Genomic DNA, 13,138 nt, shown 5'->3' with positions numbered 1-13,138 from the left:
GGACTACAGGCACCCGCCACCATGCCCGGCTAGTTTTTCCTATGTTTTAGTAGAGACGGGGTTACACCGTGTTAGCCAGGATGGTCTTGATCCCCTGACCTCGTGATCTGCCAGCCTCAGCCATCCCAAAGTGGTAGGATTACAGGTGTGAGCCACCACACCCGGCCTGGAGTATCTTTTTGTATGTTGTTAGATTCGGTTAGCTAGTATTTTGTTAGGGATTTTAGCATCAATGTTCATCAAGGATACCAGTCGGTAGTTTTCTTTTTTGGTTATGTCCTTTCCTGATTTTGGTATTAGGGTGATGCTGGCTTCATAAAATGAGTTAGGGAGGGTTCCTTCTTTATCTTGTGGAATAGCCTCAAATGGTTGGTACCAATTCTTCTTTGAAGGTCTGGTAGAATTCTGCTGTGAATCCATCTGGCCTTGGACTTTTGTGTTGATAATTTTTTAATTACCATTTCAATCTCGCTGCTTGTTATTGGTCTGTTCAGGTTATCTAATTCTTCTTGATTTACGCTAGGAAGGTTGTATTTTTCAAGGAATTTATCCGTCTCTTCTAGGTTTTCTAGTGCCTAAAGGTATTCATAGTAGCCTTGAATGAACTTTTGTATTTCAGCAGTGTCACTTGTGATATCTCCTGTTTCATTTCTCAGTGAAGTTATTTGGATTTTCTCCCTTCTTTTCTTGGTTAATCTTCCTAATGGTCTATCGATTTAACATATCTTTCCAACAAACAAGCTTTTTGTTTTATTTATGTTTTGTATATTTTTGTTTCATTTAGTTCTGCTCTGATCTTGATAATTTCCTTTCTTCTGCTGGGCTTGGGTTTGGTTTGTTCTTGTTTCTCTAGTTCCTTGAGGTGTGACCTTAGAATGTTAGTTTATGCTCTTTGTTTTTTCTTTAAGCTATCTATTCCCTTGAATATTTCTCCTATCACTTCTTGTATCATTTTTTTGGATTTCCTTGCATTGGGCTTCTCTTTTCTCTGGTACCTTCCTGATTAGCTTAATAACTAACCTCCTAAATTCCTTTTCCGGTAAATCAGGGATTTCTTCTTGGTTTGGATCCATTGCTGGTGAACTAGTGTGATTTTTTTCCGAGGTGTTAAAGAGCCTTGTTTTGTCATATTACCAGGCCTGGTTTAATGGTTCCTTCTCATTTGTGTAGGCCCTGTCGGAGGGAAGGCCGAGGGCTGAAGGCTGTTATTTAGATTCTTTCGTCTCACGGGGTGTTCCCTCAATGAAGTAGTCTCCCCCTTTTTTATGGATGTGGCTTCCTGTGGACCAAACTGCAGTGATTGTTGTCTCTCTTCTGGGTCTAGCCACCCAGTGAGTCTACCTGGCTCCGGGCTGGTACTGGGGTTTGTCTGCACAGAGTCTGGTGATGTGAACCGTCTATGGATCTCTCAGCCGTGGATAACAGCACTTGTTCTGGTGGGGGTGGAGTATTTAGGGTGTCTCCCAGGTCCTGCAGGAGCAGTCCCCTTCATTCATAGGGTCTGTGGGTTCTCTCGAGATTGCTGGTTTGTTCTTGCAGTTGATCTGGAGCTAAAATTCACAATGCAAGCTTCCGCAAGCTGCTGTGTCCAGACCTGCAATCTAGTCCTGCCTCCCATCTGCCATGATGATCCCCTCCGAAACTCAGTTTTTCAAAAAATGACTTTAATCAGTTGAGTCACTGACAAGTAAATGATCTTAATCACCAACATCCCACACAGCAAACAGTAAGAAAGTGAAGGGAAGGTAAGAGGAATGAAGGGGAGATAAGGTAAGGTAAGATAATGTAAGGTAAAAAGTAAAGTTAAAGTACAGAAAAGTAATTTTTCCTTTATTTTTTAGAGATGGTCAACAGAAAAGGGAATACTTTGCTTTACTTTGCATTTTCATGAAGGGATAGCCACGTATTTTCTATTAAAAATTTATTTTTCTAAGACTTTGTTAGCTTGATATATTTCCCGTAGTTGAGAAATTAGAGCACATTCAATCAAACAAAACAATGAATAGAAAAGTAGTAAAATCACGAAATACTAAATTAGCAAAGTGATTAATGAAATGGTAGATCACCCTTTCCCCTCTAGTACAACCTTCTTAAAGAGAAATCTTTTAAAAATAAATGCTAGAGACTTTTGAAATAGCCTTTAAACTGGTAAATATTTAACACAACAAAATTAATAAGCATGAGTAGGATCCTATAATACTACAAAATGTTATTATAAACAGTAATAATTAAAGATTAAATAACAAACGCTGTGATGTGATCAGAATTTATAATTAAAATTATAATTAACTAGACATGATGATATTATAAGTCTTCTCAACCTCTATATATTAACCATGAAGAAAACAATGTGAATGCTATTGGATTCATTAAAAAAAAATGGACGCATTTTAAAAGCAGGTTTAGGTGCACAGAAAAATGAAGTAGGAAATATAGAGTTTTCCTATGTCCCTTTATTTACCTTGCCCTCACCCTGCAGTGTTCTCCATTAATAACATTCTGTGTTAGGATGGTACTTTTTTTATACAATTGATAAGCCAATACCGATACATTATTATCAACTATAGTCCATAGTTTACATTATGGTTCACTGTTTGTGTGAAGTTAACAACAGTACTAACTATGTGCATATATTCTGTGGGTTTTAACAAATATGGAATGACATGTACCCACTATTCCAGTATCATATAGGACAGTTTCACCTCCCTCAACCTGGAACCTTAGCAACCACTGATCATTTCACTGTCTTCGTACTTTAGCCTCTTCCAGAAAGTCATATAATTAAAATTATACAGTATGTAGCACTTACAGATCAGTTTATATCACTTAGCAATGTGCATTTAAGGTCTTCCCATGTCTTTTCAGGCTAGAGAACTTTTTTTTTTTTTTAATACTTTAAGTTCTGGGCTACATGTGCAGAACATGCAGTTTCATTACATAAGTATACATGTGCGATGGTGGTTTGCTACATCCATCAACCCGTCATCTACATTCGGGATTTCTCCTAATGCTATTTCTCCTCCAGGCCCCCACCCCCCAGGAGGCCATGGTGTGTGATGCCTGCCACCCCCCACAGTGTCCATGTGTTCTCATTGTTCAACTGTCACTTATGAAAGAGAACATGCAGTGTTTGGTTTTCTGTTCTTGTGTTAGTTTGCTGAGAATGATGGTTTCCAGCTTCATCCATGTCCCTGCAAAGGACATGAACTCATCCTTTTTTATGGATGCATAGTAATCCGTGGTGTATATGTGCCACATTTTCTTATCCAGTCTATCATTGATGGGTATTTGGGTTGGTTGCAAGTCTTTGCTATTGTGAATAGTGCCTCAATAAACATACTGCGCATGTGTCTTTATGGTAGAATGGTTTATAATCCTTTGGGTATATACCCTGTAATGCGATCGCTGGGTCAAATGGTATTTCTAGTTCTAGATACTTAGGGAATTGCCACACTGTCTTCCACAATGGTTGAACTAATTTACACTACCATCAACAGTGTAAAAGTGTCCCTATTTCTCAACATCCTCTCCAGCATCTGTTGTTTCCTGACTTTTTAATGATCATCCTTCTCACTGGCATGAGATGGTATCTCACTGTGGTTTTGATTTGCATTTCTCTAATGACCAGTGATGATGAGGTTTTTTCATATGTTTGTTGGCTGCATAAATGTCTTCTTTTCAGAAGTGTCTGTTCATATACTTTGCCCACTTTTTGATGGGGTTGTTTGTTTTTTTCTTGTACATTTGTTTAAGTTCTTTGTAGATTCTGGATATTAGCCCTGCCAGATGCCAGCCAGAGCTCTCCTGTAAGAGGTGTTTGTCATCCCCTTCTGAGAGGTGTCTCCCAGTCAGGATACGTGGGGTCAGGGACCCACTTGAAGAGGCAGCCTGTCCCTTATTAGGGCTTGAATGCTGTGCTGGGAGAACCACTGCTCTCTTCAGATCTGTCAGGCAGGTATGTTTAAGTCTGCAGGTATGTTTAAGTCTGCTGGAGTTGTGCCCACAGCCACCCTTTCCCCCAGGTGCTCTGTCCCAGAGACATGGCGGTTTTATCTATAAGTCCTTGACTGGGGTTGCTGCCTTTTGTAAAGAGATGCCCTGCCCAGAGAGGAGGAATCTAGAGGAGCAGTCTGACTGCAGAGGCCTTGCTAAGCCGCGGTGGGCTCCGTCCAGTTCAAACTTCCAGGGGGCTTTGTTTACACTGAGAGGGTAAAGCCGTCTACTCAAGCCTCAGCAATGGCGGTTGCCCCTCCTTCCACCAAGCTTGAGCATCCCAGGTTGACCTCAGACTGCTGTGCTAGCAGCAAGAACTTCAAGGCAGTGGATCTTAGCTTGCTGGGCTTTGTGGGGGTGGGACCTGCAGAGCCAGACCACTTGGCTCCCTGGCTTCAGCCCCTGTTCTACAGGAGTAAATGGTTCTGTCTCGCTGGCATTTCAGGTGCCACTGGGGTATGAAAAAAATAAAGTTCTGCAGCTAGCTTGGTATCTGACCAAATGGCCACCCAGTTTTGTGCTTGAAACCCAGGGCCCTGGTGGCATAGACACCGGAGAGAATCTCCTGTTCTGCCAGTTGTGAAGACTGTGGGAAAAGTGCAGTATCTGGGCTGGAGTGCACCACTCCTCCCAGTACAGTCTCTCATGGCTTCTCTTGGCTAGGGGAGGGAAAGCCCTTGACCCCTTGGGTTTCCCAGGTGAGGCAACACCCCACCCTGGTTTGGCTCACCCTCCGTGGGCCGCACCCACTCTCCAACCATTCCCAATGAGATGAATGGGGTACCACAGTTGGAAATGCAGAGATCACCTACCTTCTGCATCAGTCTCACTGGGAGCTGCAGACTGAAGCTGTTTGGCCATCTTGCCAGCAAGAACTTGTTTCTTTTAACTGCTAAACAATATTATAATATTTAAATGTATGGATTAGTAGGCTGTCTATTTATGTATTAGAAGATATCTTAATTGCTTTCTGGTTTGTGTAATTAAACATAAAGCTTCTGTAAGCATTCCTGTGCAGGTTTCTGTATGAACATAGGTTTTAAAATCATTTGGGTAAATACCAAGGAGCACAACTGCCAGATCATTTGGTACAAGGATGTTTAGTTTTATAAGAAGGTGCTAAAGTGTCTTCCAAAGTGGCAACACCATTTTGCAATTGGCTTTACTTTTTAGTGTAATTTAAAATATTTTCTTGTTATGTGATCACACCATCAGTGAACGGTGACAGTTTGACTTCGTCTTTAGCAATTTGGATGCCCATTACTTTTTTCTCTTATCTGCTTGTTCTGGCTATGATTTACAGTACTGTGTTGAATAGAAATTATGAAAGTGGACATCCTTGTCTTATTCCAGTTTTCAGGGTGGAATGCTTACAACTTTTCCCTGTTCAGTATGATGTTGGCTGTGGGATTGTCATATATGGCTCTTATTTCCTTAAGGTATTTTTCTTCTATGTTGATTTTGCTGAGGGTTTTAATTATAAAGAAATGCTGGATTTTGTCTAATGTTTTTTTCTGTACCTATTGAGATGATCATATAGTTTTTGTTTTTAATTCTGTTTATGTGGTGTGTCACGTTTATTGACTCATGTGTGTTAAACCAACCCTGCATCCCTGGAATGAAACCCACTTAATTATGATGTATTATCTATTTGATGTGTTGTTGGATTTGGTCATCTAGTATTTTGTTGAGGATTTTTGCATCTATGTTCATCAGAGATATTGGTCTGTAAAGACTCCTAAAAAGCTCCTAGATCTGATAAATGATTCAGTAAAGTTTCAGAATACAAAATCAATGTACACAAATCAATGGCATTGCTATGCACCAACAACATCCAAGCTGAGAATCCAATCAAGAACTCAATCACTTTTACAACAGCTGCAAAAACAAACAAAAATACTTAAAAATATACCTAACTAAGGGGGTAAAAGGCCTTAAAAATGAAAACTACAAAACACTCCTGAAAAAAAAATCATAGGTGACACAAACACATAGAAACAAATCCCATGCTCATGGATGGATAGAATCAATATTGTAAAAATGATCATACTGCTGAAAGCAATCTACACATTCAATGCAATTCCAATCAAAATACCACCAGCATTCTCCACAGAACTAGAAACATCAGTCCTAAAATTCATGGAAAACAAAAAAAGAGCTCGCATAGCAAAAGCAGGACTAAGAAAAAAGTTGGAGGCATCACATTACCCAACTTCAAGCTATACTATAAGCCTATAGTTATTGAAACAGCATGGTACTAGTATAAAAATAAGCACACAGACCAATGGACCAGAATAGAGAATGCAGAAATATAGCTAAATACATACGGCCAACTGATCTTTGACAAAGCAGACAAAAACATAAAGTGGGGGAAAGGACACTCTGTTATACAAATGGTGCGGAGATAATTGTCAAAGCACATGTAGAAGAATAAAACTGGATCTTTATCTCTCACCTTATACAAAAATCAACTCAAGTTGGATCAAAGATTTACACCTAAGACCTGAAGCCATAAAAATATTCTAGAAGATGACATCAGAAAAACCCTCTAGACTTTGGCTTAGGCAAAGGCAAAGACTTCATGACCAAGAACCCAAAAGCAAATACAACAAAAGCAAAGATAAATTGATGTGACTTAATTAAACTAAAAGACTTCTGCACAGCAAAACAAACAATCAGCAGAGTAAACAGACAACCCACAGAGTGGGAGAGAATATTCATAAACTATGCATCTGACATGGGACTAACATCCAGCATCTACATGGAACTCAAACAAATCGGCAAGAAAAAAACCAAATAATCCCATCAAAAAGTGGGCAAAGGAAATGAATAGACTGTTGTCAGAAGAAGATATACAAATGGCCAACAAACATACAAAAAGGTGCTCAATATCACTAATTATCAGGAAAATGCAAATCAGAACCACAATGGGATATAACCTTACTCCTACAAGAATGGACACAATTTAAAAATAAGAAAATAACAGATGTTGGCATGGATATGGTGAAAAGGGAACGCTTTTACACTGCTGGTGAAAATGTAAACTTGTACAACCATTTTAAAAAATAGTAGGGAGATTCCTTAAATAACTGAAAAGTCGATCTACCATTTGATCCAGCAATTCCACTATTGGGTATCTACCCAGAGGAAAAGAAGTCATTATATGAAAAAGACACTTGCACAGGCATGTTTATAGCAGCATAATTTGCAATTGCAAATGTATGGAACAAGCCCAAATGCCCATCAGCCAAAGAAAATGTTTTTCATATATATATATATAAACATTTATATATATAAAATATATAACATTTATATTATATGTAATATATATAATAAATATATAAATTTATATATAAATGTTATATATACATACACACACACATAAACACACATATATATATATTATATATAGAGAGAGTTCCCTGTAACTTGCACAGCTTGCTTACTTTCTTGTGGTCTCTGCTTCTTATTCTTCATGTGCTCGTGGTTTATTCTGAGGGAGACATCTAATATTAAGTTATATGCAACTCTATTTTATAGATAGATGTATATATAATGGAATACTAAGCCATAAAAAGAAACAAAATAATGGCATTCACAGCAACCTGGACAGAGTTGGAGACCATTATTTTAAATGAAGTATTTCAGGAATGGAAAACTAAACATCGTATGTTCTTACTTATAAGTGGGAACTAAGCTATGAGGATGCAAAGGTCTTAGCATGATAAAATGAACTCTGAGTATTCAGGGAGAAGGGTGGCAGAGAAGTGAGGGATAAAAAGATTACATACTGGGTACAGTGTACACTGCTCAGATTATTGGTATATCAAAATCTTAGAAATCACCGCCAAACACCACCTGTTCCCTGAAACTATTGATATTTTTTTTTTAAAAAAAGAAAGAACCATCAAATAAAAAAATAAGTTATTTTCTTAACGTGAATTGGATTGAAAAATCTAAACAAAGAGAAACGAGAAGAGAGTAAAAATGCTTAGGGAATTAGCTAAATGACAAAATTTTAGGGTTAATACCCACAGTTCACTAGCTGTGTTACCATAGATAAGACTACTGAACTTTTCAGAGTCTCTGTTTTCTTTCTCATAAAGCAGTAACTATAAAGCCTACCAAATTTCTAGGTTGAAGTACTTTCACCAGGGCCACCCCTAATTCCCCCTCCTCCCAGTGAATAGTGAACGTTAAATAACAAAATATTGTCTCCACAGTATCTTAATAAGGGACACAAGGTCATTGATTTTATCATTAATTTATAGTTAACTTTATTCAAAATGATTCCATTTTGAAAAAAATAAGATACTAACAGCTTAATAACTTTAATACTAAATATATAAGGCTTTGGCTTTAAACTGACATATCCTACACTGCTGTAATATATTGTCATGATTGAGTTATATATTATTACCTATAAGAGATAGAATATGGCTAGATAAAACATGTTTTTTTCTCCATCAATTTCAAGATTTTTCAGGATATGTAGAATTTAAGTATTTGGTAAATATTATAAAATATATGGCTAAATTTAAGTTTTAACTTTGTGTCTGATCCATTTATTTTCCATTGTCAACCCAAAACACAAATATTAAATATGAATGTGAACACAAATGATAACTCAATTCACTGTCATTGGTCATGGTCACCTTCAGGCATGTACCTCTGCTATTCCATTTTTTTTTAAATTTTCTGCATTTCATAGGCTGCTTTCATTATTAGCACATTTTTCTCTGTATGTCGGATCATAGTGCTTTCTTGTTCCTCTCTAATTAATGATAAATGGAGACCTCTCAAGTTAGATGAGACTCCTGCCTCCCTAACTGGAGTTTCTTAGGAGTATAGCAAAAACCGCTTAAGAATGACTCGAATCAAACCTTGCTACTCCCATATAAGCAGTTTCCATTCAAACCCCCCATTTGAAGAGTAAGGATTGAGCACTAAAAAAAGTAAATGTAGGTACTGAGAATTCCTGTATGACCCTCATCTCTAATCCACATCCTTCTCAAAAATGAGCATTGACATTTTATGGCTTCCTTGTCTGTGCGTGAGACTTCTACACCATGCCATCTGTCTTTCCCAATGCTCTACTGAATATTTGGTCTAATATATTGTATGATGAAGCAAAATAGAAAGTAACGTACTCAATTTTTTTCCTATTTTCTCAAAACTATGTACGATGTGGTAATTTCTGACTGCCCATTCGTTCCCTCTCCTCATGGCTCCAGATTCTACTAAACACTTGCAAAATCTTCAGTGGAGGAATCTTCGGAATCTTCAGAATCTCCACGGAAGATTCTGCAAGTCTTTAGTAGAATTTGTTTTTCTTTTGGAAGGTGGCATAACTTTTCCTCTATTCCTGATTAATTCCTCGTGCATTTTCTCCACAAAGATTCATATATATGTTAATTTTCTCCACAAAGATCCATATACGTGTATACACACATATATATAAACACACACACACATATACCCACATATATATACACACACGTATATACACATGTATATGCACATACACATATACACATATACATCTATATATACACATATATACAGATATATATATTTACACACATATATAATAGTTGTATATCTATTATAATTAATATACCATATAGGACCTCTGAGCTTTTCAGAGATTTATAAAATGTGGTCAGAAAAATTCCAAGATGTGGGCCAATTCAAATTGTTCCCTGTAAGTTGCACAGCTTGCTTACTTTCCTTTGATGTCTGCTTCTTATTCTTCATGTGCTCATGGTGTATTCTGAGAAAGACATCTAACATGAAATTACATGCAACTCTATTTTTTTCTAAGAAGTCTACCCATAATTATGTCTATAATTATGGGTAACATTGGTAAATATTTCTGGGGTGTTCAGCATAGGAATGTTTTCATGCATTCATAGGTCTTTGCCATCTCTTCAGTGCTCTGACACTCAGATTCATTGTTTCCATGACCATCTTCACTGTTACGACCTTGTAGTCATTGCACAATCCTTTGGCAATCTGGGCACAAATCTCATCCCAAGGGCATAGTTGGTTGCCTGCCAAAAATCAATTTCCTAGTCCACGTTCCTTCACAGACCCTGGTGGTGTTCAGGCATCCTCCTCTCCTCTTTGTAACCTTGTAATTGGTTCAGAGATGAGCATCCTTAAGCTCATTTAATGAAGGAGCAGATTGTTGAGAGCATCTGTGAAAGGACCTGTCTGGCTCTCAACCAGGAGTCACAAGAAATCAAATTTTGTTCAGCTGAGCATAAATTTCCCACCATAAGTAGATAGCAGAACCACAAGACAAATAGAATCTAGCTTGAGGGAAATATGGAGGAAAATGACCAGCTAAATGTAAAGCTTAACTTACTCTCGGACTTCTTTTTTTTTTTAAGAGCCATTTTTTTTTCCCCTGATTTTTGAGCACACTTGAGTTTAGAAACCTAAAATATCCCAAAATGTATATCTGCCATTAAATATTTAGTAGTGCATTGTTGAGTTTACCAAAGGCATGGATATAACTCTTTTGGAGTGTCAGCATTCTAAAATCAATATCCCAAAAGGCCTGTAAACACCTGAAGATTCTTGGCTTAGCACGAATAATTGAAAGTATGGAAGAAAGTGAGAGCTGTTTAAATATTTCGAAGCCATTCCAAAGAGATGCTCTCTTAGTCTGCTCAGGTTGCCATAACGAAATACCATGAACTGGTGGCATAAGCAACTGAAATTTCTTTTCTCACAGTTCTGGAGACTGGAAGTTCAAAGTTAAGGTGGCAACAGGACCAGGGCCTGTTGAGTGGTTTCTCTTTGGGTTGTGAATTGTTGACTGTCACTATGTCTTCACGTGGCTTTTTCTCAATGTATTTGCTCAGAAAGAGAAAACTCTGCTGTCTCTTCCTCATCTTATGAGGGCCTTAATCTCATCATAACAGCCCCATCCTCATGACCTCATCTAACTCCATTACTTTCTAAAGACTCTGTCTCCAAATATCATCACATGAATATTAAGGCTTTAATGTATGAATTTTGGAGAAACACAATTCAGGCCATAGCAGGTGCTTTCTGTTGGTCCAGGCAATCTAAATTTACTAATGTCTTTAGTCACTCCAGTTTATCATTTGTTGTTGATTGATTACAAAAATGGCAGCAAGCTTTTATCTCTCTTTGTATCCAGTCTCTGCATTATGACTTTGCACCTTCTCCAGACAACTATAGTCTGTGTCCCCACCTTTTGATTCTGGGATAACATTTTACCAATAAATGCGGCAGAATTGAGAATGTGTCATCCATGAGCTTAGGCTTCAAACAGCTTTCTTGTTTCTGTTGTTGCCTCCCGGAGGCAGAGGTTGCAGTGAGCTGAGATTACGCCACTGTACTGCAGCCTGGGCGACAGAGGCTCTGGTTTAAAAAAAAAAAAAAAGGGAAAGGATGTTACAGAAACTCCAGATACTACTCCCCTTCAGTGGTCTGAGTTGCGCGGCGCTTTCCCGCCTGTCCGGTAGGGGGCGCCGCGCAGAAAGCCGCAGTCCCTCTGCGGAAGGCGCCGCTCTTGGCTTCGGCGGCGCCGCTGTAGCTTGGAGGCGGTACTTCCTCCAGCATTTGCCGCGAGTTATTGGCAAGTTCCCATGCAGTTGTTTGGGCTGTCGCTGTGGCTGGTTCTGCGGTGTGCGGCCAGCCATGGAGCGCTCTGGGCCCAGCGAAGGTGGGTTTCATGAAGCGAGTCCGGGCGGGGTGGGCCGTGTCGGGGGAGCTGGGGCGCCGCACTAACTAGGCCGCCTCTCTTTTCCTCTTGCTCCAGGGACAGGCTCAGACGCATCGGGACCGGACCTGCAGCTTGCGGTCACCATGGGCTTCACGGGGTTCGGTGAGTGACTGCCCCAGGCAGAGACCCTCTTCCTTTTGCAGAGGTTTGAAGAGCCGCAGAGTGGGAGGGGAGATCGAGCTGTCAACTCGGAATTACTGTAGCTCGGGTGCATACCTTGCAGTTTGTCAATATTCTTCTCCCATTTGTCTTCTGTTCTGCGTATCCGTTGGAACCAACTCAGGTGACAGTTATGAGAGTCCTGGAGAGAGAGGAAGAGAAAGGATTTTTCTAATTTTAAGTCACCAATAATGCTAAAATGAACATTTTTATAAATAACAGCATTTGTACGAGGATTTTTAAAAATATGTAATTCTGTAGGGTAGATTTCTAAAAGAGAGCCTAGTTTATTCAGAAGTATAAATACTTAAAAAGCTGAAAAATTGGGTATGTGCCTTTTAAAGCTTCTTGATGCTTACTGCCGTAATACCCATCAAAAGACTTGTTTCAGGTTATACCAAAGTTAACAGAATTTAAGAATGCCATTTTTACCATATCCCTACCAACACAGAGTAGGTATTATTTAAAAAGAAAATTATTTTAAAAATGAAAACAAAACTTTAGTAGACTGATACATGAAAAATGATTTCTCTTTATTTTGCATTTTAAAATTATAAATGCTGTTCATCCAAACATTGGGATTCTAACTTCCCTGAACCTTTTCTCAAGGTCTTCTTGTTCTCTTTTGAGCAGCGTGTATTAATTCTATGATAGTAATTAAACAGTAGACTTACACATATTGGCCTTGGGTTCTGTTCACACATACTAGTTTTGTAGTTTTTCTATTCATTCTTTTTTTTTGGGAGACGGAGTCTCGCTCAGTCGCCCAGGCTGGAGTGCAGTGGCAAGATCTCGGCTCACTGCAAGCTCCGCCCCCCGAGTTCACGCCATTCTCCTGCCTCAGCCTCCCGAGTAGCTGGGACTACAGGCGCTCGCCACCTCGCCTGGCTAATTTTTTTTGTATTTTTAGTAGAGACGGGGTTTCACCGTGTTAGCCAGGATGATCTCGATCTCCTGACCTCGTGATCCGCCCGTCTCGGCCTCCGAAAGTGCTGGGATTACAGGCGTGAGCCACCGCGCCCAGCCTTTTCTATTTTTTTATTTTTTGAGATGGAGTCTCGCTCTGTCACCCAGGCTGGAGTGTACTAGTGCGATCTTGGCTCACTGCAGCCTCCTCCTCCCAGGCTTAAGCCATCCTCCCACCTTAGTCTCCTGAGTAGCTGGGACCACAGATATGTGCCACCACACCTGGCTAATTTTTTATACTTTTGGTAGAGACGAGGT

General features: G+C 39.2%; 1 protein-coding gene and 1 pseudogene across 1 annotated transcript in view; one reads left to right on the top strand and one right to left on the bottom strand.

Moving 5' to 3' along the window:
- LOC109023850 (uncharacterized) overlaps nt 1-11,672 on the bottom strand; it is a 293,482-nt gene extending 281,810 nt beyond the window's left edge. The window contains exon 1 of the mRNA XM_063700455.1: nt 11,447-11,672. Coding sequence (XP_063556525.1) covers nt 11,447-11,672 — 226 coding nt within the window. The remainder of the gene's footprint in view (nt 1-11,446) is intronic.
- The window catches only part of LOC115930160 (putative inactive beta-glucuronidase-like protein SMA3), a 46,023-nt pseudogene continuing 44,464 nt past the window's right edge, over nt 11,580-13,138 (top strand).

The sequence above is a fragment of the Gorilla gorilla genome, chromosome 19 (genome assembly GCF_029281585.2).
Source record: "Gorilla gorilla gorilla isolate KB3781 chromosome 19, NHGRI_mGorGor1-v2.1_pri, whole genome shotgun sequence".
In the NCBI taxonomy this organism is placed as follows: Eukaryota; Metazoa; Chordata; class Mammalia; order Primates; family Hominidae; genus Gorilla; species Gorilla gorilla.
This window is presented reverse-complemented; position numbering and strand designations above follow the sequence as displayed.